This window comes from Microtus oregoni, unplaced genomic scaffold (genome assembly GCF_018167655.1).
Source record: "Microtus oregoni isolate MIOR12 unplaced genomic scaffold, Mior012 000000F_ref0000247, whole genome shotgun sequence".
NCBI classification, from domain to species: Eukaryota; Metazoa; Chordata; class Mammalia; order Rodentia; family Cricetidae; genus Microtus; species Microtus oregoni.
The window spans coordinates 67,262,949-67,289,042 of NW_024543059.1; the positions used below are offsets into that span (position 1 = coordinate 67,262,949).

Sequence of the window (26,094 nt, forward strand, 5' to 3'; positions counted from 1 at the left end):
GCTATTTTTATCTGTGAGGAATATTGCTGGTATTTATGGTAAGATTCTGTACCATTGAATCTGTAGATCTCTGTGTAGTATGGACATTTAAAAATTTTTTAATATTTAGCATAATTTCTTTATTGATTCTTGGGAATTTCACAATATGCACCCCAATTCCACTCACATCCCAATCCCCCCATATCCTCTTCTCACCCCTGCAGTGTCCCCCACAGATAAAAACAAAAAAAAAAAATTCAAACCAAACACAACCGAACCAAAAAAAAACCCTCTTTACTCCTCTGTCTTTCTCGCCTCTGCAACACCTCTGCATTCATCCTAGTGACATTGGGAGTCCTGGTGCGTCACACAATATGTCCTTTTGTGTAACACTTGTCTTTCACAGGTTCATTGCAATGAGTCATTGGTGTGGTTCAAGGCCTTTGGTCTCTGGCACAGCATCGTCAGTGGATCCTCACCTAACTCCTCTCAGATACCTTGAAGCCATCCCGGGTCCTGGAGATCCTGTGGGCATCTCTCCACAGGAACAGTACCTTCATGAGCTCCAGCAGGTCCTAGACAGCGTAGATGTTAGGGTGCGCCAACCCAAAAGGCCCACCTGTGGGCCTGGGCAGTAGTTGAGCTGGTCACTCCAGGTCACTGAGGCTGCCCCAACTCAGGGAAGCAGCAAAACCAGCTCCCCTCTGCCCATACGGTCAGGGCCAGTTCTTCCTATCCTATAGTGAGGGGTGGGGCCATCACTCCCAAGTGCAGTGTGGGGGAAGGAGGAATAGCTCTCCCATGAGGGTCATGGCCAGCTCTTTTTCTGCCGTGTCCACTGACGGGCAGGGCCTGCTTTCCCAGGATGATCGAAGGGTGGACTGCATCATCAAAGGGTGGGCTGGCTCACTGTGGTCCTCCGATTTCATCACCCATGATTCCTATGATCCCCTGTGGGAAGTACAGACATTTTAACAATATTCTTGTAATTCATAATTCATGAACAAAGAATGGCTTTCATTTTTATCTATTTAAATATGTATATATTTGTGTCATGAGCTTATCATGATCAAGTTATGTAGAACTTGCTATGTCAGCGGTCATGCCCTGAAGTCACATAGGTTGGCCCTCCTTGGCCACCAAGGTGCTTGGATTAAAGAAGGACACCATTATACCCTGTGATGTTTTATAGTTTTTAATTGTCGAGATCTATTATCTTGGGATAAATTTCTTCCTCATTATTATCTGAGGGACCAATCTCACAGTAACTGTGAGATTGCTTCCTGGATTTCCGTATCTGATAACTTGCTATTGCCATATAACCACACTATTGAGTCTTGTGACCCGAAAGTTTGCTCGGTTGTTTATCAGTTCCAGTAGCTTCTCCAGGGGAATTCTTATTCTCGTGGACAATATGCCAAGCTTCACATGTAGATGCATACAGTGTGGGAAAGATCCAGTGGCTGAAGAAATGTGGGTCCAGAGGCAGAGACAGCTGCACCTGTGGAACATCTTGGTGTGCCTTCATCTGCAGGATGTGCCGTTGGGTGGTTCCCATCAACCTTAGCGTAGCTGTGAAAGGGAGGCTGTCCTGCATGGCACTGGCATGGCCGGGGGTCATGTGAAAACAATTTTGATGGTGTGGTCAGGTGAGGGAACCTGATATAATGTTGCAGAATGAGTCAAGGCAAGAACATAGAAAAGTGTTGTGTGGCCGGTTCTTCTAAATCATGATGATATGCAAAATCCAGGTGGTGAAATGCCACAGATCTTGTAACTAAGGTAGCAGGACGGAGCGGATGCTGCAGATCTTGTAACTAAGGTAGCAGGACGGAGTGGATGCTGCAGATCTTGTAACTAAGGTAGCAGGACGGAGTGGATGCTGCAGATCTTGTAACTAAGGTAGCAGGACGGAGCGGATGCTACAAAAAGGAAAAAGAAGAGAAACAAAACTTGGAGGAATTTCTGAAGCAACATATATTTTGGATTCAAATTTTCATGTTTTAGACTTTTGAGGTCTATGTTCCCCATGTTTATTCTCATGCTTCTTCCTTTGAGGCTGGATAAAAAAACAGGCTGACTGACAAGTTGCGAGGAATCTGAACAAAATATCATGCAGCTCTCAGGGTAATAAAATAGGCAAGGAGCTTTAAAGCCGTGAAAAGCGCTGTAGTGGCTGATTTTGTGCGTCAATTTGACACAGGCTGGGGTCATCAGAGAGGAAGCAGCCTCTGTTGAGGAAATGCCTCCTTGAGATCCAGCTGTAAGGTATTTTCTCATCTAGTAATCAACGGAGGAAGGCCCAGCCAATGGTGGTTGGTGCCATCCCTGGGCTGATAGTCCTGGTTCTGCAAGAAAGTAGGCTGAGAAAGCCATGGGGAGCAAGCCAGTAAGCAGCGTCCCTCCACGGCCTTTGAGTCAGCTCATGCGCTCTGGGATCCTGCCCTGTTTGAATTCCTGTCCTGACTTCTTTTAGTGATAAATGTTAATGTGGAAGGGTACACCAAATAGACACCTTCCTCCCCAACTTTCTTTTTGGTCATGGTGTTTCGTGGCAGCAACAGAAACGTCAATGAAGACAAAGGCTGATATCATTTATGGTTGGTTTCTACTGGAGAGATTAAATAGGTATCAGAATTAGGAATATTATAGACAACCCCCATACAGAAACAAAGCAATAAAAATGACAACAACTGCCTCTTTGTAAAGTGGGCTCAGTTTTCCTTTTTGTATTCTATCACAGACGGGAAGTAAGGTGCACATAAATAGGTCAGAGACCAGCCATGTGGAGTCGGTTCTCTCCTTCCGTCTTTAAATGAGTGCTGGGGACTAGATATTCATCTTGTGGCAAGTGTGTTTACCCACAGAGCCCTTTCTTCTGCTCCATAAACTGTGTTCCTAAAGTAGGACCATAACTTCATGCGATGACACCTTTAGTTCTGTGTTGAGTTAAAAATAAAGCTAAAAATATTTACTACCTTACTCCTTGCAGGATCATGCATTGTATAAGACAGCAATAAAGCAAAATTCAGAGGGCAGGGAGGGGTTGAGCTCTTGTGACAGTCTTTGCAGCCTTTGCACCAGTGACAACCCCTTTGTCCCCACACCCACACACAGATTAAACATGACCTCTACCATTGTCCATTTTTCATTAGCTGAACTGCTTCGTTGACCTTGTTGAGAGCCAGGGTGTGGGTGATTAGTGGATCTAGGCTGAACTTCTTTGTCGTGTAGTCAGAAACCAGCTTAGGGATTTCGTCCTTGGTTTTCCAACCTGGAAATACGCAAAAGAGCACAGATTTATGAAAGATTCTACCTATGAGATTTCAGTATAAAAGAGTGTGGGGAATAGGGTGTGGATTTGACAATACCATATACACGTATTTAAAATTCTCAAACCATAAAAAAGAGATTAAGGAGAAAAGAAAGGAAGGAAGACAAAAAGAAAGACTGGCCAATGTTAAACTGGTAGAGATGTTGTGCTGTCCCATCAGCCTGCCCTAACAGGATGAGGGCTATTTCAACCACACAACCCACAAACAGGTTTGTGCCCTTCATGGGACCTCTGATGCCCCAGACACAAAGGTCATAATTCAAAGCCAATAGGAAATCTCATCTTCCATGTTCCCGGTGTTAGGTTGCAAACTCTGTAGACCAGTGAATTCAAACAAAATGTATACCGAAGGCCACAGTCTTGAGATGCACAGATGAATGTAAAGGTTAGAAATAAGGACGGGGGAAGTAGTTCAGTTGGGAGAACTCGTGACTGTGTGAGAGAGGCTCTAGGTTTGCTCTTCAGTACCGCACTCTCTAAAAGCATAGACATCTCCTCCCTCTCTCTCCCCATCTCCCCCCTCCCTCTCTCCCTCGGTGTGTATTTCTGTGCACATGCACATCTGTGTTTGTGTGCTGTGACATGCAGCTTCATGAACAAGCCAAATAATCTATGGGCAAAGAAGAACATCATGGCAGCAAACTTGATTTTTTTAAAGAAAATAAAAAGGATATGATTGGAGAGGTGGCTCAGTAGTTAAGAACGCTGGTGCTCTTCCAGAGGACACAGGTACCATTCCTTATACCCACATGGCAGTTTACAGCTGTCTGTAACTCTGGTTCCAGGATATCTGACTCCCTCTTCTGGCCTTCATGGGCATAAGCCATATATGTGGTGTAGACAAATATGCCAGCAAAATACCCACATAAGAAGAAATAAGAATTAAAAAATAAAAAGTGCTCAATAGCACAGCCTATCTTATAAAAGAGAAAAAGGTTATTTATTACTTAAAATTATGTGGTGTGTGTGTGTGCATGCAGGTACCATAGAAGGCCAGAGATATTGGATCTCCTGAAGCTAGTGTCATCATGTGGACGCTAGGAACTCTGGTCCTTTGTAAAACATACATGCTTATAACTGTTGAGCCATCTTTGCAATCCTCAAGCTTCCTTTTCTTCATTCCAATTAATGTTGGGTTCTCCAGCCTTTCTACCTATTCTCAAAACGGCCCCAAACTCTTCTAACAGGTGTATTTTAAAACTTGATTATCCTATATGTAACCACAAATTCTAACTAGGGTTATCTGTTGCCACCCATGAGTCTCATCTATTTCTCTTTTGTTTTTATTAGTGATCTAATGAAGTATTTTTTTATGTCTGCAAAAATACTTGTTGTTTATTATTTCAGTGGGAGAACATTAAAAAAGACCCTGGACTGGGGAGGTGGCTCAATAGGTGGAAGTACTTATGGGGAAAGCCTGGAGAACTGAGTTTAGTGTCCTGAAAGTCCAGCTCCCAAGTTATTACCCAGGATAACTCAGAGACTACTTCAGAAGTGGCTTTGTAACTTTTTTGTTGCCTCAAGCCTCCTGTAAAATATGTATTTAAACTAGGTATCCGAAGAAACATGGGAGAATTAAAACAGAGAATTTGAACTAAAAAGAATTAGAGAAAATTAGGGCAAGGGAATTAGAATTGCAAAATAAAAAAAAAAGGAGAATGACCCTCAGATTGTGGGTGAAGTTATTATAGAAATCTTTCAATCCTCGCTTGGGAGAAGTAGCCTCTGAGTTAAATGATAAGAGATAGAGCCATTTATCATGGCAACACAGATATAAGACTTTTACCATGGCAACACAGGTTTCAAGGTTTCTGGTATAAGACTGAGACCAGAGACTGGGGCCACAGTGTCAGGTGAGACAGAGAGATCTGCACACAGAGTGCAGACTTTAGCAAGTGAAGATTTGACATAGTCTCTTATGTTGCTTTGCGTTAGAAACCTTGGTTAGGCATCTGTGACTTTCTCCTTGTGCATATCTGTAAAGTTTTTAACTTATGATTTGTTTATACAAACATTAAGTCTACTTTGAACTTGCTCTGAGGTAAAAATGAGCTAATTGTGTGTAGTTTGTCTTAGACACGGTAGAAATTGTTGTTTTCTATGTTAGTTCTAGTAAAAAGAACAAAGCAGGCTTTTACGTGCCTTACATTCCTCTTGGGACAATATATTTAGCTATGAAGCATATCTTAGTAAATTTTCTGTATATCAAAATTATACAGATTAATGAAAAGTCATCTTCCTGACCAGCTATGGATATATGTGCCCATAAGACTGAGACACAATCATGAGATTACACACTAGAGTGCAGTGTTAGGGAGACACCACAGCTGCTTTTGCACATGTGAAGTTACACACAGGAGCAACAATTTCCATAGTTGGTGGTCCCATTAGCCTTGACTGAATGGGATTCTCCTCCATCAGAAAATGATTCCTCTGGTGGGTTGACATCTGAATGCTAGTTGTCACCTGCTGTATACTCCATGACAGAGTTGGACTCCTGGAAGCCTTTCAAGGTGGACTAAATCTTACTCCACAAAATTGACCATTGACCTCCACATAAGCACTGAGGCATGCACATACCTCCCTCTTACACACACACACACACACACACACACACACACACACAAAGATAAAATATAAAATAAAGTGAAATGAATAAAGAAGGAAGGTCCTGGGTACATAGACAAAATTAGGCAGTGTTTCTCAAAAACCAAGTAAGGTTGTGTTGTTTCTCAGCGAGAGCACTAATGGGATATTGAATAGGGGAAGTTCTTTCTTTCACACATTATAGGAGGTTAGGAGATCTGTCTCGCCAACATTAGCAATACCCTTTGCCGGAAGCTGTAAAACCAGAGGACTATATTCTTTATAGGAGGAATTAACTTCATTAATGACTGTTGAGTGAATGTTTAAGTGCTTAATGAATTTAGTTACAAGGGTTGTTCAAGATAACGTGATCTTACGTTACAAAGCTTAGCTGGACACATGCATTTGGAATTAAAGCCGTCATAATAAACACAGGATAGGGAAGCAGCAGTGGTGTTTGTTCAGTGATCCAAATAGAGGAACTGGAGCTGCAGTGTTCAGATGAATTAGGCCTTTCCCCCTTACATGTCTTGCCATTTGCTTGCTGTATAAATGGAGTGGGTAACGCTCTCAATGTCTGACAATCCATCGTCACTGGTCACTTGGAGATCACAGTTCCCAGTGCTCAGCAAACTCCTAATTCCCTGGTTTTGTTCAAGAACTCACATTACCTAGAGTCTTTTTTTTTAAATCGGATTTTTTTGGGGGTGGGGTGGGGGAGGATGGCTCAGCAGTTAATGGCACTGACTGCCCTTTCAGAGGACCCAAGTTTGATTTCCAGATGGTTCACAACTGTCTATGACTCTAGTGTCAGAGGCCTGGTTACCCTTTTCTGTCCTCTGTGGGCACCAGGCACCCAAGTGCTACACAGACTTACATGCAGGCAAAACACCCACATACATTAAAGTAAATAAATATTAAAAACTTAAAAACTGCAACAACAAAAACATTAGGTTGCTTGCAGATGAGCCCAGAATCCTAGGCAGTAATACATAATTTTATTTATTTTCTACTTTAAATAAAAGTTTTCTAATGCTTTTTATATTTTTAATAATGGAAAATAAAGGATTACATGAAACGATTTATATCTCTGGATAGAAGAATTTTCATTTGCTTGGAATGAAAGCACCCCCACCTCACGTTGGTGGTATTTCTTGAAAAGTACAAATCCATCATTTTTCTGGGATAAGATATTATACTGCTTTGACAATGACTGCTAATAGTTGAGCATATACCTGAAGGAATCCCAGTGGACATTTATATAATTTAGCTGGGGTACTGCTATGGATTTTAATACTGTTGAAGTTTGGGTAGTTTTGAACCTAGGACTTCAGCAATTGACATGACTATTCTGCCACTGATCTCCACCCCCAGCGCCTAGACTCTGCTGTGTTGCTTGTTTTGCAAATCAATAAAAACTTGCCTTTTTCTTTTTTCCCCTCCTTGTATGAAATAAAGCTTACAAAGAGACGGAGGACATAGTTAATATCTACTTTTTAACTCGAAATTTAAACATTGAAACAAGACTGTCATCTAGAATTGGTTGATGTCTTTTCTTGGGCACTTCTGGCCCATCTTCTGTTTCCTCATTCTAGCTCCTCACTGGTAGAATTCAGCTTCTTCTGTACGTACCTCCCAAAACTGACCCTTTCAGACTACGTCCTGAGAAGAACAACTGGCTACTGATGTTGAGTTGAGCCCTAGAGGCAATTGCTCCAACGATCACGCAGACCCCATGGTCCTTGCTGCAGGAGGCCAGGGCCGTTGCCTGTTGTAAAACAATGTAAGACAGAAAAAGAATAAAACCACATACTTTAAAGTTGGACCACTCTTATTCTTCTTAACTGCTTAATGATCTATGACTTCCCTTTTGATTTCCCGTCCTTTTTGAAATAGCATCAATATTATGAAGATGTTCTGTATCATAGGTAAGTTATTGTTTCTGTCTAGAATAGCATTTGGGATTTTAGGATTCAGCAAACTGAACAGAGATGAAAACCGTTATAGACCATTGTGGTATCAAAGTAACAATGGTTTCTGTAAGGACTGTGACTTTGGGTGGCTGGTTTGAGCTGATGGTTTACTTTTAGATATCAAAAGTGGTAGTCAGATGTTTGTGTAGTATGTCATGCTAACAAAGTGATCACACACCATTTTCCCATTCATTATTTTCAAACAATTTTTTGGGGGGGGGGGATTGACTTAAATCTTATATTGACAAAAATGAGGAAAACCCAGGCAAAACCATGGCAGAAGGAGGAACTTACAGAGTTATCTTCAGTGAGAAGAGGCATGATGCCTCCATTGCCATGCCTACCCCAGGAGGTCAGGGAATGAACAGATGAGGAAGCATGAGGGACTAGCCGCATTTCAAACCATCTTCACATATGCATCTGGGTCTAGCTGTAGCATTTCTGATCTGTACTCACAATTTTTTTTTTTTTTAAGAACAAGACTGGGCTAAAGGCTTTGCTATGTGCTTCCTTGGGTGAGAGGGTTATCTGCAGTGAACTAGAAGAAATTTTGAATTCTGGGAAAAATACTCAGGTTGGAAGAGACTCCTCTTTGCTTTCTTTCTATGTAACTTCCTGGAAGATGGGTCCATGCAACAGTTATGCGTCATTCTGAGGCCAGAAGATGGCTCTCCTCAGAGTCTGGTGTGATGGCCTTCATGTTTATCTCCAAGAAGGAAAACCACCACTCATTTAGTCAGTGAGGAAATGCTTTGCTTGGTTCAGAAGCTCACACCTGACATGGAAGCTTTTACTGAAAGACAAAAGCTCATTGTTTTCTAGGCCAATTTAGCAGAGCCTTATCTCGCTGATGTGTTCTGGCTTGAAAATCTTTGGCATCTCAGGCCACCTGTGGTCATGTAACTTCTGACTGGGGGTTCTTTATGCTTAATTGAGGAAGTATTTTGGAACAGAGGGGTAAACAAACACAATAGCAGACTTGTAGATTCTGTTGGAAAGTAAATAGACGGAATGTCCTAGTGGGTTTGTCATGGACTACAAGGAAAATTAACTAGAGGGACATAGAAGAAATTGTAAGATGTTCATTCAGTTAAACTAGCAAACAACAACTAGTGTAAGATGCAGGTAGTTGTCACTTCCAAAGACCACATACCACTATTTCTGGGTTTCCAGTGACCTCAAAGGAGAAGTCTGTTCCACCATTCGTCATATCAAACAAGACTTCCTGAACGGGATTGTCAAAGTCTCGCGGGCTGATGCACTCAGTGGCACCCACTGTCTTGGCCTTCGCAAACTTATCTTTGTTGGTGTCCACAGCGATGATCCTGGCTGCTCCAGCTGTTTTACAGCCAATGATGACAGACAGACCGACACCTCCAAGGCCAAACACAGCACAGGTGGAGCCAGGGGTCACCTGGACACAGATCAAAAGCAAAACAAACATGAACATTCCCCTCTCTGGTAGAGGGTGATGCCAAGTCTCATGCTAGCAAGGAAGCTTCTACCAGTGAGCTCTTCCCCAGTCCTCTGTGTCCTCAGTGACTCTGGGACACCAAGACAGTTGCTTTGCACAAGACAGAAGGAAAGCGTTTTCGAGGAACGTACACCTAGGGAATTTTAGTTTCTCAGGCCGTTTCTGGGTGTGTGATACTTTTACCACAGGAACAAAAACCTACCTACAAGGAGAGTTTCAAGTCCCAGCGTGGAATTTGCATAATGGAAGTGACATAATGAAATTTCACTGCATCTTAGGATTCATTTGGACAGAGTATTTTGTTAGTTCTAGACAGTTTGGAATTATTTCAAACACCTCCATCTTCTTGAAATCTTCCCTTTCTCTTTTCTACCAAATCACTTCAGAGTCATTGCTCATGGGAGCTCTCTCTCTTTCTCTCTTCCTTTCTTTTTTCTTTCTTTGTAGCATGCAGTGTATTACCAATTTAAATTGAACCCCTTCCAACCTGATAGAGTGTGCATCTTGAACACTGTGCTCTAAAGACACAGGAAATAAAGGCCTACTCCTCAGCCCTTGACATTAAGTATCAAAACTTTCTGAAGGAGCCCAGTGGAAGGAAGACCTCCTGTAAGACCATATGCCCTAAGGGGATTTTAGGATACCTGCTCTCCTTTTTTTTTTTTTTTTTTGGTCTCCCATTTATAATCTTTCTGATCCTATATACCATGAGAAGCTCAGCTTTGCCCCACTCTGCATTCCCTGCCGTGACTTCCTGCCCCAAGGTAGCCCCCAAGACTGTGTCACAGACTAAAATCTCCAAAGTCTCTCCTTCTTTGCAGTGTGGCGACTATAGGTATTTTGTCCCAGTGACACAAAGCTTATGAAGATACATCCCATCTTTCTGTGGAGCCTTGAGACTAAAACACAGTGGACAGTGCAAAGACTTAAATATCAAAGGCCCCTTAAAGAATTGAGCTGGGGTGGTTCGAGTGATATTCCAAGAGAGGGAGCTTAATGTCGTCAGAGTGAGATTCCCTGGCCAATGGAATCACCTCTCCATCGCTTCTCTTAAACCCTTAGAATTTTATTTGGTGTGGCCTTATGGGAGTAGGTGTGGACTTGTTGGAGGAAGTGTGTCACTGTGGAAGTGGGCTTTGAGGTCTCATTTCTGCTCAAGCCGCGCCAGCGAGACAGACTACTTCTTGTGGCTTGTGGGTGGAGATGTAAGAACTCTCACCTCCTCCAGCACAATGTCTTCCTGAATGTTGCCTTGCTTCCCATCATGATGATAATGGACCAAACCTCTGAACTATAAGAGAGCTACCTTAATTAAATGCTTTTCCTTTATAAGAGTTGTGTTGAATGTGGTGTCTCTTCATAGCAATAGAAACCCTAACAAAGCCATTGGTGTACTTGGATTGAATCCAGGACCTTGCGCATACTAGGCTTGTGTTCTGTCCTTGAAGGACATCTTCAGTACCTCTCCCTTTCATTTTTAAACATTCACGGCTAAGTAATATACTATTAAATTAGAATGTAAACTTGATGAGTTTTTAGCAGCAGAACAGTGGAAACTTTCACTTTTGCTTGTTAAACAAACTGGAATATGGAAAGACATAGTCATATTATAATGTATTATATTTGAAGTCTGTATACCTATACTCCTGGATGTCAGGGAATGCATGGGAAGGCAACCAACTAATTTAATAAACTTAGCAGTGCTTAGAGGTAAGCTTATTTGCTTGTTTTTCCATGGGGTATGATCATGTGGTGCCCCAACGTGAAAGGTATTTCACCTCCTTATCCCACTCGTTCTATTTTAAAATTAATATAAATGCCCCTCACCTTGGCAGAATTGATCGCAGCACCAAAACCAGTGGCAAACCCGCAGCCAATTATGCATGCTTTCTCCAGATGAGCAGCTTCATCAATCTTGGCAACTGAGATTTCCTTTATTACTATGTATTCAGAAAAGGTGCCTATAGCAATATATTGATGCACCATCTTCCCTCTGCAGGTGACTCTGCTGCTGCTTTCAGATATCAGATGTGTCCCTGACAGTCTTTTTTATAGGTGAAAGGAAACAAACTTTATGTTATGTTGTATTAAAAAGCTTAAATCTCTTCAAGTGAAGCTGAATTAGACTTTAAGAAGATGGAGTTATAAATTATAAAGGCTTACCTAATTTCCTTACACATGTTGTTCTTGGAAGTGAGGCAAGTGTTACATTCTCCACATTGTGGTAAACATAAGATGATGACTTTGTCACCTAAAAAGCAGAGTAACTTATTAGGGTGCTAGTGTTAAGTAGTCTGATTTCTTAGGATGTCAATGAGGCACCAAGAAGATGTGATAATGACGAACTATTTCCACGTTTAATTGTGTTTGGCCACCAACATAGTTTCAGCATCCTGTCCAGCCCCAGGCCATGGCTGAATCTCTAGGAGCTGGCCCTAGATCTACCCACCTTGTTAGGCACTTTTGGAATACCCAGGCAAAGAGTTTAGTTGCGTGCCTTTGTGGATGGTGGATTGAAAGAAAATGGCCCTCAAAGGGAGTGGTACTATTAGGAGGTGTGGCCTTGTTGGAGAGGTGTGGTCTTGTTGGAGGCTGTGTGTCACTGTAGAGGTGGACTTTGAGGTCTCATGTGTTCCAGTTATGCCCAGTGAGACAGTCCAGTTCCTGTTGCCTGCAAGTCAAGATGTAGGATGCTCGACTACTTCTCCAGCATTATGTCTGCCTGCATGCCACCATGCTGCACCATGATGGTAATAGGCTGAACCTCTGAAAATGGAAGCCACCCTAATTAAGTGTTTTAACTTTATAAGGGTTGCCGTGTTTGTGGTGTCTCTTCACACCGTTAGGAATTCTAAGACAGCCTTCAACCACATCTTATGTCCTCTCCATTAATTTCTGCTGTGGGGCTTGAGTCAGAATAGATACAGTGCTCAAAAAATGAGGTCCAGGCTGGGGGAAAGATTGTCCACAAGCTGTGCTTTGTATTGTACTTCATCTCTCTCTTTGTGGCTATGGAGAGCAAACATATTCCTATGTGTGTGTGTGTGTGTGTGTGTGTGTGTGTGTGTGTATGTCCTTTGTACCTCTATGTTCAAATTTGGAGGAGAAGATCAGAGTGTCTTGCTTGGGATGAGTTAACTGACTGATTCATGGTCTGATATTGCCAAGTATAACAATTTATTATAAATTTTAATTTAAAAGCTTTGTTAGAATTTAGGCTCTTCTATTTTGGTTTTAGTTTTGGGAGGTCAAAGATCTCTGAAATGAAAACTTCGAAGCTGAGAAGAAAGAAATTGAGGAGGAGAAATTAGAAAAGGGAAGAGACTCCCATGCTCGTGGATTAGCAGATTGATCATCATGAAAGTTATCATCATATCAAATTATAGATTCAATGAAATCCCTATGAAAATGCCCATAACATCCTTCACAGAAATAGGACCCCCCCAAAATCCTAAGATTCATATGGAAGTCCCAGGATAGCCAAAGCAATTCTGAGCAAAAAGAACAATTCTGTATAAATTATCATACCATATTTAAATTTGTATTACAGAGTTATAATACTAGGACAAAACCAGACATAGAAGATCCAAACTTAAGTGCATATACCGATAGCCATCTGATTTACACTGGGGAAAAGACAACAGCTTACACATATAGTGTTGGAAAAACTGGTCTTTCATATAGAAGTTTGAAATTAGACCCATATATATTACTCCTCTCTCTCCCCCATAAAAAAAGAAAGAAAAAAAGAAAAAGAAAAGGAAAAACTCCAAATGTGAGCTCTGAAATGCTGATGCTGAAACTCTAGAAAAAAAGCATAGGGGGTATTCTACAAGATATCAGTGTAAGAAAGGGCTTCCTGAGTGGAGCTCCATTTGTTCAGTAATTGAGGCCAAGAATTGACAAGTGGGGCCTCATAAAACCAAAAGGCTTCTTCTGTATAACAAAGGGAAGACTCAGTTGCGTGAAGAGGAAGCCCAGAGTGGGAGAGGATGTGTGCCTGCTGCGTATTTGATAGGAGATTAATATCCAGAATAGATGAAGAACTCAAAGAATGAAGGATCAAGAAATCAAACAACTCATTTTGAAAAATGGGCTAACGACCCGAACAGAGAGTTCTCAGAAGAGATAATGGCCAAGAAATATCTGAAAAATTGTTCAACAACCTCAGAAATGAAGGATATGCAAATTAAAACCACTTTGAGATTTCATCTTACCCCAGTCAGAATGGCTTAGGATCAAGAAAACAACTGGCAGGTAATGATGGTAAAGACGTGGGGAGCTGGGACCCCTTCGTCACTGTCAGTGGCATCACAGACTGGAATCCACTCTGGATTTGCAGTCATTTTGAAATAAGCATGCAGACTTAATTAAAAAAAAATCAAAATTTGTTTACTATATGACCTAGCTAAACTATTCTCTGTCATAAGCCCAAAGGACTCACATTATTCAACTCCACAGATATTTGCTCAGCCATAATTATTGCCACTTATTGAAAACAGTGGTAAGATAGAGGCTATATGCTCCTCAGTGATGAAAGTATAACGGGATCATGGTCTTGATACACAACCCAAAGAAAATGAATTCATGACATTTACAGGTAAATGGATGGAGCTGGGAAATATCCTGGATAAGGTGACCTGGAAAGACAAATGCTGTTTGTTCTCTTATGTTTGTGAATTTGTGTTTTGGATTTGAGTTTAAATCCTGGAGCACGCCAGGTGGTGGTGGCGCACGCCTTTAATCCCAGCACTCGGGAGGCAGAGGCAGGCGGATCTCTGTGAGTTCGAGACCAGCCTGGTCTACAAGAGCTAGTTCCAGGACAGGCTCCAAAACCACAGAGAAACCCTGTCTCGAAAAAACCAAAAAAAAAAAAAAAAATCCTGGAGCAACGTCAGAAGCCAGGAAGACACAAGGAATCCTGGGAGAGAAAGTGAGGAGGAATTATAGGGAGGAGGCCATAGGACAAAGATGCTGTGAAGGAGGAAAGGGAAGAAATAGTGTGAGGACCAAACTGGGGAGGGAAAAATAGGGTGATACAGATGGAGAAAGAGTCAGAAAGGATAAATAACACTAAAAGAATTGGAAAAATCCATAATGAAATATTATTTTATAAGCTTAAAAATAAACATATAATAAATATATTTACACACATATACACATCTATACATATGTATACACATATATACATACAAATATATCTATGCACACATTTATGCATATCTATACACCCATATAAACATGCATATATATGATTTATACATAACCATACACACATACATATCTATACATACATTTACACATCTGTACCCACATTTATACTTATCTGTATACACAATAAATATCTTTATATCTAAATAAACACATACACATCTACACACGTATTTATACATATATACACACATGCACACACATCTTATTTAAATGGAGTTTCCAAACATCAGGTGACAGTGTTCTCCAGGAGCTACAGACTATCAACCTCCCAATGCCAGTGAAAGTCCACCTCCCTTCAAGTTGTTGGCCAAGGGGATCCAAGAGACCCAGCCAAACAATATGGGCCACTGCCCTCACTTTATTTACCTAATTATTCGTTTTTCTCTCCTTACTTGTTAGCGCTAGGTTGGGTGCATTCCACTTCAAAATGTAAGTTTGAAGACTAAAGCTAATATCAATCGCCGTGTAATCTAGGGACCATTCTGACCATCCTCTCTGGGAAGTGGGCAGAGTTTCACCTTTCTTTTTATTTGCTTGATTGCCACACACGTAAGGGATGCCCTTAAATTGGTTTTCTGCTGTGTGGGCTCCAAAACTTGCCGTTTCTCCAGGCCGAATGTTGCTTCCTACCTGTTTTCACTGTGCTTACTCCTTCTCCCACACTCTCGACTATTCCAGTTCCTTCGTGGCCCAAAATGATGGGGCAAAACTGGGAAAGCTCTTTATCATCCAGACTTTTTATATCCGTACCACAGATTCCTGTGGCCACCATCTGCGTGGAAAGCACAGAGAACTGAGATTTTTCTGTCGCGAAGGAGCTTCAGGTCTGCGGCTCTGTGATGGTTTCTAGTGCAGCGCTTCTAGTCAGCACTCATTGGTGATAGCTGTCAACAATTATTTCTGTAAAAGAGCGTGGTGTTCTACCTCCACTAATTTCCAAGCTAAGAATGTCGAGTCACAGTTTAATGATTTCAGAAGAGAAGCTGGGGAAGCACACCGCGTGCTTTGGGGAGTGGCTTCTCCACTGCTGTGAGAAACTATCCCAAACAGCTCGCAAAAGGAAGAGTTTACCCTGGGCTATTCTTTCAGAGGGAGACCTGAGGAATGGAGAGAGGGGCACGGCAGCAGACAGCCAGAGCAGGAAACTGAGAGAATACATCTTCAACCAGAAAAGGAACCAGAGCGCATTCTAGATGTAAGGGAAGGCTGTGAACTCCCAAAGCCTGTCCCCGATGTCTTCCTCTGGCCATGGCTCTCTCAGTAACACCATCACAACAGCACCATCGACTCAGGACCAAGTTCAGACACTTGAGTCTAAGGGGGAAGAGTCCAGTTGAAATCACCTCAGTATGGTGCCAAAGATCCGACCTGACTTGAGAGCGGAAGTGTGGAGGAAGGCTACTAATTATAGGATTAGAAGGTAGAGACGTGAGACACATTTAAAAGGTGTGTTAGCAATCCTGCTTTAGTGTAAGTCCCAACTCTGTTTTGCTGACACAATTGGAGGAAGTGTATTCAAACCTCCTGGACCCAGAACTGCACCCACCAACCTGTTTTCGTCTTCGTTATTTTGTTCTGGTTCTGACACTATAGCTGGAATGTTCCTGGCAATCTTCGGCAGACAGGTTTTTTTAATTTATCACAATCACCTGAATGATAATCGTTAGCAGCGCCATCCCCACCCAGCCCATCTCCTGCTTGCCATCACCTCCCTTGCTCTATATTCTGGTTCAAATGCAACAGGTGAGAGAGTCACATTGCAGCTTGTCAGAAAATGGTTGGGTGTCTTGAGTCTAAAACTAGTTGTGAGAGTTGTAACCTTGCTGGAGAGTGCTCGATTGGGATGTTAAATACCACCCTCCTCGCTCAGTAGAGAATAGACGTCAGAGAAGGTTCCTTGAGAGGAGGGTATGGTGTGTGTGGGTAAGGGAACTTAGAACTATCTTTCTGTAGTCCATCTGTAAATAATACCTACTTTCCACTGCTGTAATGGAAATGATCTAATGACCTTGAACCGCAAGTCACACGAACTGCTTTCTAGCTCTCTGGGAGCCAGCTAGAGTCATCTCAGGATATGTCCTCTCCAAACCAATCAATCCATAACTTCAGAATCTCAGGGATGAGATGCAGTTGGCATTTTTCCAAGCTGCTCAGTGATTTACAAGCGTGTAACCAAGCTTGAAAACCCCCATCGAGTGAGTTTTCTCATTCTACTAAGCAGTGTGAACAGATACCAACCCTCCCAAACTTTTCCTGGACAGAAGGAAAATGTGGCTTTCTTTTTGAGTTGGAAATTCTGTAAAGGATATAATTTACAGTGAACAGCTTTGGGTTTGACGTGGAAATGTGGATTTTGTTTTACCTTTATTCGAACTTCCTTTGCCCTTGGTGGGGCCACTTCTATCTCCTCAATGTCCATTGGGGCCCCAGGTGTCCAGAGCACAGCGGCTTTGCATTTGATCACCTGGGTAGAGCAGATGAGGGGAGAAAGGAAGACTTAGCAGATCTGAAAGGTGAGAGATTCTTACATTAATCAGTACTAGAAAGTACTTAATTCAACTAGACTCAAGAGGAAAAATAAAAGAATTGGAAAATTTAAATATATACTCATGGTGGCTGTTAAACCAATACAATTTTTTCTTAAGCTTTCAGCCTCTATATTTAAATTGGTCTAACAAATAACACATATTTATAGAAAAGCACACATATATGTAAGAGTCTTGCTATGTAGCCCAGGCTATCCTTGATCTTGTGATCCTCCTGCCTTCACCTTCCTGGGCTGCCAATATAGGCACATGCCACCACTCTTGGTTAGATGCTAAGCATTTGCTTTTTATCATGAATGAAATTACCCACTAGTTACTTAAGAGTTGTAATGAAATTATAATGTGGGCTTATTTGTTATCCTAGATATGAGGGATTTAGGAGGGAAGCACTGAGTTATAGAGCAAGAGTAAAGTCCATATAATGGTGGCAATCAATAAATGGTGATGGAATCGTTGGAGATTGGTATTGGAGAGATTCCTGATGCAAAAGCAGTTCTTAGGGGTTCAGATATCAACCCATCATATTTCTTATAAATTATCTTCCATTTTTATGTATTCAGTCACAACTTTTGTGTAAATGACTTGGATAAACTGTATCTATAGGGCAGGTTTCCCCTAAAGATTTAGATAAGCATTTTTATGCTGTTTGACTGTCTTCCATATACTGTGAACTCAACATGTTAATATATAAACAAGACATTCTTTCTCTCATCTGTACCCTAGAGGACACAGTACACAATTTACTTTCCTTGTTTCAACCATAAAATTCAATCATTCACCCAAGGCAGAAACCCAGGAAGTAACCTTAATTTCTCTCTGTCCTCATTGCTAGCAATCAGATACTTTCTGGAATCGGTGTCCTCCTCTCCTTTCTTGCTACTTCTCTGGGGTCTGGACACTTTCTGGAATCTGTGCCCTCCTCTACTTTCTTCCTACTTCTCTGGGGTCTGGACCCTTATATTGCCTTTCACATGACCCATTGAAAAAGGGCTTTCTGCTCCACTGGCTGGTGTTATCATCTTCAGATGCACCCTCTTTACCATTGCATCAGCCATCTCCCAGACTAATACATTAGAAGTGATGCTTCTGCTAGCTGCTTAACAGCATCCATGAATATCATAGTCTTCTCCTTGTCTCTCTGCAGTCCTATTTCCTGCCACTTTCTGCCTCAGCCTTGCTTTCTTGGAGATTATCAAGTGGGAGATCCTCTGGCCTCTATACTTTCCCTGAGGTTTCAGTTGCTTACAAAGTCTTGTCCTCTATTACCTGGTGAGTCTCTGTCTTTCAGATAAGTTTCTCCCTCAGTGCCACCTGCTCTGGGAAGCCAGTGTAAGTTTGAAAATTTCCTTGAACTGCCGTCTTCCAGATCTCTTTTGTAGTCCTTGCACAGCTTTTAGCTAATTATTAAAATGTAGACAGTTAGGTCTTTGTATGATTATGCAATGCTTGGTTTAAAAATGGAACAATTAAATGAAGGGATAATTAACTTAGCTGGAATTGACATAATGTTAATTATTATTTTGATAATCTTTATTGTCAGTTTGATAATTCTTGGTTTATCTCTTTTAAAAAAAAAGCTCTTTGATGTGAGTGCCAAGATATAGGCCTTAGAAAAACTTAATAAAACAGATCATAGAGATATTCAGATCCATACAGATGAATTTAAAGGAAAACCAATTTTAGCATCATATTATAAGGTTAGAGAGGATCAGCTAAGGTTTTCAAGCAACCAAATTTAATTTATCCAGCATCCTTACAGAAATTGCCAAATGATAGGTATCTTCAAAGCCGAATGGACTCCTGTGAAAATGTTAGATTTAAGGAAACTCAAGGAAGTGATAATCTCATATGGCATGTATTCACCTTTTGCGGAGAAGATGTTAAATTTGTGGTAACTTGTAATAGAATTATCTCTCAAGACTGGAAAGGCTTGGTTACAGCAGTCTTGGATCATGGTCCTCAATTACAGTGGAGGACTTGTTGGAAAGATGAGGCTAGGGCTGGAGGTATAGACATCTCCCAAGACCAACTTCTTGGAGAAGGAGATTATGCTAATGTACAAAGGTAATTTCTATATGATGACCACACCCTGGCTTTATACTTTGCAGCAACTTTGAATACTTGGGACAGTATTGAAGAAATAGGAAAGAAAATCGAGCCATTTACTAAGGTTATACAGGGTCCAAAAGAAACCTTCACTCATTTTTCTTTAGTTTTAAAAAGAATGATACCAAATTCAGAAGCTAAATGAATAATAATAGAATCTCTGGCTTTTGAAAATGCTAATGCACAATACAAAAGGGTAATTAGGCCTTTAAAGGCAAGATGAACACCCTTGGAGGAATGGGTCTGAGATACAATCGATATTGAATCTCGTGACCATAATGATGTTTGGATAGGAGAGGTGATTTCCAGAGGTTTGAAGAAAAATCGATATGTTGAGTGTTTCAATTGCAATAAACAAGGTCATCTAAAAAGGGATTGCAAACAGGGTGTTCCTAGAAACAATGCTTTTTCCTAAGAATAATTCAAACAGAATGCCCCTCCCTTTTGGAGTATGTAGAATGTGTGACAAAGGCAGGCACTGGATGAATGAATGTAAATCAACAAGAGATATTTAAGGTTGGCCAAGATCAGAAACACTGATGACAACTTATGCTGGAGAGGTTGTAGGGTAAAGGGAAAACTTCTGCATTGCTAGTGAGAATACAAGCTGGTACAGCCCCTTTGGATGTCAGTGTAGTGATTTCTCAGAAAATTAGGAAACAACCTTCCTCAAGATCCAATAATACCACTTTCGGGTATATATCCAACAGATGCTCAATCATGCCACAAGAACATGTGCTCAGCTATGTTCATAGCAACTTTGTTTGTCATAGCCAGAACCTGGAAACAACCTAAATGCCCCTTGACCAAATAATGGATAAGGAAAATGTGGTACATTTATACAATGGAGTACTACACAGCAGAAAAAATAATGACATCTTGAATTTTGCAGGAAAATGGATGAAGCTAGAAAACATTATTTTGAGTGAGGTAACCCAGACACAGAAAGACATTATCACATGTACTCATTCATAGGTTGTGTTTAAACATAAAGCAAAGAAAACCAGCCTACAAACCACAATCCCAGAGAACTTAGACAACAATGAGGACACTAAAAGAGACTTACATAGATCTAATCTACATGGGAAGTAGAAAAAGACAAGATCTCCTGAGTAAATTGTGTACATGGGGACCATGGGGGAGGGTTGGAGAGGGGAGGGGAGAGACAGGGAGGGGAGCAGAGAAAAATGTAGATAGTGTAGGAGGTCCTTCTGTCCATGTGTTGCTTTCATTGGTTAGTGAATACAGAAACTGCCTTGGCCTAGTGGATAGGGCAGAACTTAGGCAGGCGGGGAAAACAGATCTGAATTCTGGGTGGAAGAAAGGGGGGTAGGAGAGAAGCCATGGATCCTCTACCTGAGACACCAGTTAGAATTTTACCTGGTAAGCCACTGTCATGTGGTGATACACAGATTAATAGAAATGGGTTAAAGTAAGATGTAAGAATTAGCCAATAAGAAACTAGAGCTAATGGGCCAAGCAGTGTTTTAATGAATACAATTTCTGTGTGATTATTTTGGAGCTAAGCCAGTCGGGCAGCCGGGATGGGACGAATAAGCAGGCCCTCCATCCTTGTAACATGTAGCACTCAATAAAAATCAATAAAAAAAGATATTCAAGGTAACCCTTTTGCTGTTGGGAAACTCCCTGGGGGTCTCTTCTGCAGGCCCCATGCCAAATTTGTTTCAGTCATTCCCTGATGTCATGAAGGATACGTCTTCCCAGAGTAATTAAAGAATCTAGTGCCTTTTGTGAAAAACACGATTATTTCTCTGGATGAACAGCTTTAGCAGATAAAACAAAAATTTCAGGAGAAACCATGAAAATATAAAGATTCGAACAAGAGAGACCTCTTGATTAGGAGAGATAATATTTCATCAAATAGCTTGGCCATTCAGTCTAACCTAACTTATATGACTAACAAATGCTTCTCCTTTGTTCAGATATAACTTGCTGAAAGGTAACCTCCCCAAAGTTAGGGTTGGGGCAGGGTTTTGTTTTCATCTTTTCCGGAGAATGAAGGCATCCAGCTAAGGAATCTAAAGACCACTGGACAAATGAGACATGGGAAGAAATAGGACAAAAAAGTCCCAAGAAAAGAGTAATTAGCCTATTTGTATATCATATCTCCAGCAGGATAAAATTTCATAAATCTTCCCAAATGTTTGTTTCTGCTGTTCTCTACAGACACATAATGCAAATGGTCTTTTTGTAGTCCCAGTTCAATTGAAAATTAAAGCTGCTTTGGAGTAAATGTGCGGCTCTCTCCTTCTCTAAACCCAAGCATGCTTATTAAAGTAAAATCCAAAGTCTCTGTCTCATGTCAGAAGAGTCTTTATATGGGATAGAAGGAAAACCAAAAACTTAGGAACTATTGTATTACCACTAATATCATAATCCTTTGGTTTTATTTTGATTCTTTAACAACTTTTCTTAAGGCATAAATATTATCTCAAATTAATAAGATTAATATATATATGCATATATGTATTAAATTTTTGTCATGATATTAATGGTCATTATAGTACTAACTGATTTTAGGATATGTAGTGGTATTTCAATTGTATTTTAATAAATAAAGCTTGCCTGGGGGTTGGGAGACTAACACAGCCACACTGGTCAGCCTTATAGCCAGGCAATGGTAACACACACCTTTAATCCCAGTAACCACACTAGTTGCCATAGAAACTGAGTGATGCATGCTTTTAATCCCAGTGGTGCATGTCTTTAATCCCAGCCCTAGAGAGGATTATAAAACGGGAGGAGACAGCTCTCAGTCACAGTCTCATTCTGAGATTCCTGGAGTCAGGATCGCCATTTCAGACTGAGGTGAGGGTAAAAGCCAGTGGCTGGCCGCTTTACTTTTCAGATCTTCAGGCTGAGCCCCAATTTCTCTCTCTCTCTCTGAGTTTTTAATTAATAGTGTTTCAAGGAAAAGGCATCATCTAGCTTCCTGTACATGACTTCAGGTGTGGGTCTCTATCAAGTAACTAGGAATTATGTTTTTTTTATACTCTGGATGTACATAACCAATATTGATCTTTAACCTCTTTGAGATGTGCTGCAAATGACATTTAAAATGATCTAAGGGACCAAGGAAATGCTTAGGTGATGTTGAGGATTCAGAACCTACTAGCCATTTGATGGTAGCAGTTTTTTAGAAGTGTGCCAAACAATTGAGGTAGCACCCGTAACATATAGCAAGTGAAACTATTAGTAGTACTGTAACTACTGAATGTGTAGTTAGAATAGTTGGGGCAGCTTTGCCCTTATTAGAGACAGAGAACAGGCAAGAAAACCATTTAAAGTATCCTTGGCAGGCTTTGTAATAGGTATCAATAAGATTGATGCTTTGCGCTGTCACCAGAAGTTGTAGACCACGGAGGAGGCCACTTGTCCCGTTCATGAGTTCAATGAGCCTTTCATTGGCCAATTTAAGCTCAGAAGTCAGCCACTGAGTTTCTTTTACTGTGTTCTCATGAAGAAGAGACAAAGTTAGTGAAGACAAATTTTCCACATTATAAATAACCTAAGTCCTACTTAGCATGGTGAAACATAGCTCTGTAGCTGGCTGGACAGTGCACCAGAACCTTCATAGTAGAATCTCGTCGAAGGGTAACATCAAAGAAATTCTCTGTTCTATGTCTCAATCCATGTAGGTCATAGTTGACAGATCGAAGAGCGACTGGACAGTCAGCTGTTGTTACATTAGACTCTTGAACAAGGAGTGACCACTTGGAAACTTTGTAAGAGTAGGTAAAGTACTTGGCCCACTATCAGTAATAGATACACTAGATACCTCTGCCCGGATAGGTGTAATGCCCAGTGGACGTGGACAGTATGGGTCACACCTGACTGAAATCTAGATGCCACAATCCAGAGTCCCAACCAGACAGTGGCAACTAACTAGTAAACTAAAAGAGGAGTGAAGAGTGGTTTTTTTTTTTTTTTTTTTTGCAGAATTGTGTCGCAGTGTTCCAAGGACATCATTTGGGCATCCTGAATAATTTTTCAAACCCTAGTTTGACAACAGGACATGTGGCAATATCCTTTGGTCACTGTCCATGAATGGTCAGAGTTGAGACGTGCCCTTCTGGAGATAGTGTTCGGTAGTTGGAAAACACAGCTTTCCACAGAGCTGGCCTCAATAACTAAGAATCTAGGACTGTTTCCTTTTCCCCTGCAGATAAACACTGCAGTGTTGAAGTAAGTTAAGGGTTTTATCCTGTGTCTGTGCAATGTATATATTTATCAGGAATAGAACCATTAGTGAGAATGTTGTACAAATAATTTATCATACCATGTCTGAGGACTGTAGTTCCTTAAACTGTTAAAAAACACGGATTGTCTTCATTCTGGTTATACCTTTAGCTGACTGTTTAAGACTGTGTAGGGGGCCAAAATTAATCCTTCCTTTTTTTCTTCTAAGGGCAGCTGAAGTTGGTCCTCAGGCATGACTTGACCTCAGGAGAAGCCCCTGGCTCAGCTGGTCTTTCCTTTGCCATTTCATCCATCTATGTGAGGATAAGTCAAAGCCTTGCTTGACCAGTGTTTCACTTGGAAGTGTGGCATCAGTCTTTCCTGTGTTGACCATCCTCTACAGACTGGACACTTGTTAGAGTTCACTCAGTGATATATCTAAGACCATGCAGGACAAGAGAGCAGGTGGTTCCCCACAGTTACATAACATTTCAAAAGATGTTGTACAGTTCCTTGGGACTTAGTTGCCCTTATAGGACAATGGTGAAGACATCTTCTCTTTTAATTCCTCTGACCACATCGGTGTAGTCTCCAGGTGTGGTTATTGAACACCCAGAAGGTCATTTGTAGCAGTTTGTTATTTTTATTTAATGTATAATGGTATGGTAAAGTTTAATCAGAAGTTAAAGTGTGGTCATTGGACCAACAGATATTCTTACCACTCTGAAACTGTTAGAGAAGAAAGTCCCATTATAAACCCACTGACCTGTGAACATCTAATGTCTCCAGATGGTAAAAAGATCTGGGAAGTGAGACTTACACAGGTAATTTATCAGTAGAATGTAAGTTAAATAAGAATTGTTCTCGTCATGAGAATTGAGTAAAAATGTATGAAAGGAAACTAAACACCTAAGGTTTTACAATTCTACATTAATTTTTTTCAGTCTTAAATTACATTTTAAATTTCAAATATAAGGAAAATTGAAAGAAAGGCTATAATCCTTTGTCCTTATTATTGCCTGTACTGTTGGAATAATTTTTTTTAACCATTTGAAACCTTCTCAATTGTTCTTTGAATATTTAATTATAATTTAAATTGTTATTTCTTCTATTACAAGTGCAGTATACATTCATTACAAGAAATTTCAAAATATAAGTAAGAAAAAATCCATCTATACTCTTACTACTTTCTTTCTCTTTATGTTGTAAAGCCCTCGGGTGTCCTCACATGGGGTCATATACACAGCATTTAGTAATCTACCTTGTCCCATTCATTCCCATGCTATAAATACACACACTGCATTGATGCTTAGAGCAGAGGTAACTTAATTTTCCCCTCATCCTCATTTAAATAATGTGTGAGTACCCAAGAAGACTTCAGCAAATCCAGAGTTGCTTTTTCTTAGAACCAATTTCTAGCTTGTGGACTGTTCCTCTCCCTTTAGTTGGCTTTAATTTGCTGTGCCTTGATTGTAACCTGGGGGGCAGCATCTTCAGTAAATGTGCAGAGACCCAACAGAAGCAGAAGCTAAATGTAGATACAGGTTGTTTACTTACTTTTCCCCTGGTGCCCATTTTCCTCAGGAAGCTTGCTTTGGAAGTCTTTCTGACTGGTCTTTCACCTCTGCCCAGAATGCTTTGTATCGTGTGCTGAGAACTCTGAATAAATAGCATTCCTGCTGGTTGGTTGTCCAATCACATGCCTGACTGATTCTTTCTGTGACATTTGTACTGTCATAGTTCAAGCTGGCACCAAGAGCTTTTTTTAATTAGTTCTTTTCTTATCTTTTATTACAATATATCGAATAGAGAAAAGCGCATTAATTGTATAAAGCCGAGTTACAGATAACCACCTAGTAAAGATGTTTCAGTTGCTCTGGAGCTTCCCTCTTCCCCACTCTTCTCTTTTACAGCCTGATAATTTCCTTGTATATTCATTGTTTTGCTACATATTTGTGCTTTCCTATCCAATAGTTTAGAGTATTAATAAGTTCGTGCAATAATAGACTAATTATAGACTAATAATAGTCTAATAACAGACTCCTAGTCTGTGTGTCCTTCCAAGTGTTTCCCTCTCAGTTCTGTTTGTAGATCACTCACAGTGAGGCCCATATTTCTATGTGATGTGGCAGCCAGGCTCTAAAGCCATAGTCGGTATCTGAAGTGGTCACTTAGCCTTCCAGACAGGCTGTCGCTAACCTAACGAAAGGTCCAGATGTTGCTCTGCTCTTTCTTTTTAATTTGGAGGATGCCTGAAAAGAAATGCTAATTCACCCTACACAAGAGAGCTAGCATACAGACCAGGAAGATGTGGACATGACTGAAAGCCATTCACCTGGTTACCGAGGAAACAGAATGCTAATATATTTCCCCCTCAGTTAAATTTTGGTATAAAGACTGTTTGGAGAATACAGAGAGAACTTCAGGATATGAACTCAGGATTTCATGAGGGATCACTGAGAATCTCCCTCCCGATAAAACTATGTGAGTTGTGACTTTATTCCTGCGCCTCCACGCTGGTCCAGAAAGAGAGATAGCTTATGTTGGGGTCTGGTCCAGAGAAATAATTTGTGGTCCGGGCTAGCACCAGACTCTGACATCACAGTGCCTTAAATTATAGTTTATTTTGCTTCCGGGTGGGCATTCTACTGTATGAACCATAACTCATGCACCCCCTTTTCT

At 40.8% G+C, this 26,094-nt stretch overlaps 1 protein-coding gene across 1 annotated transcript; it reads right to left on the bottom strand.

Moving 5' to 3' along the window:
- LOC121450022 (alcohol dehydrogenase 6) lies at positions 1–25,035 on the bottom strand. The gene is made up of 9 exons (XM_041654689.1): positions 24,970–25,035; positions 16,923–17,024; positions 15,191–15,332; positions 11,510–11,597; positions 11,174–11,390; positions 9,026–9,286; positions 7,532–7,667; positions 3,115–3,253; positions 1–1,901 (listed from the first exon to the last, which is right to left on the bottom strand). The coding sequence occupies exons 1-9, from the start codon at positions 24,985–24,987 to the stop codon at positions 1,877–1,879; spliced, it is 1,128 nt and encodes a 375-aa protein (XP_041510623.1). The 5' UTR covers positions 24,988–25,035; the 3' UTR covers positions 1–1,876.
- Positions 25,036–26,094: the final 1,059 nt, after the last annotated feature.

Bases quoted from the DNA above. Each gene is read 5' to 3' on its own strand.
- LOC121450022 (XM_041654689.1), bottom strand. The intron at 11,391-11,509 runs GTAAGCCTTTAT...CCTATAAAAAAG, and splicing joins AACATGTGTAAGGAAATTAG to ACTGTCAGGGACACATCTGA. The intron at 1,902-3,114 runs GTAGAGGTCATG...TCCTTTTTGTAG, and splicing joins CTAATGAAAAATGGACAATG to CATCCGCTCCGTCCTGCTAC.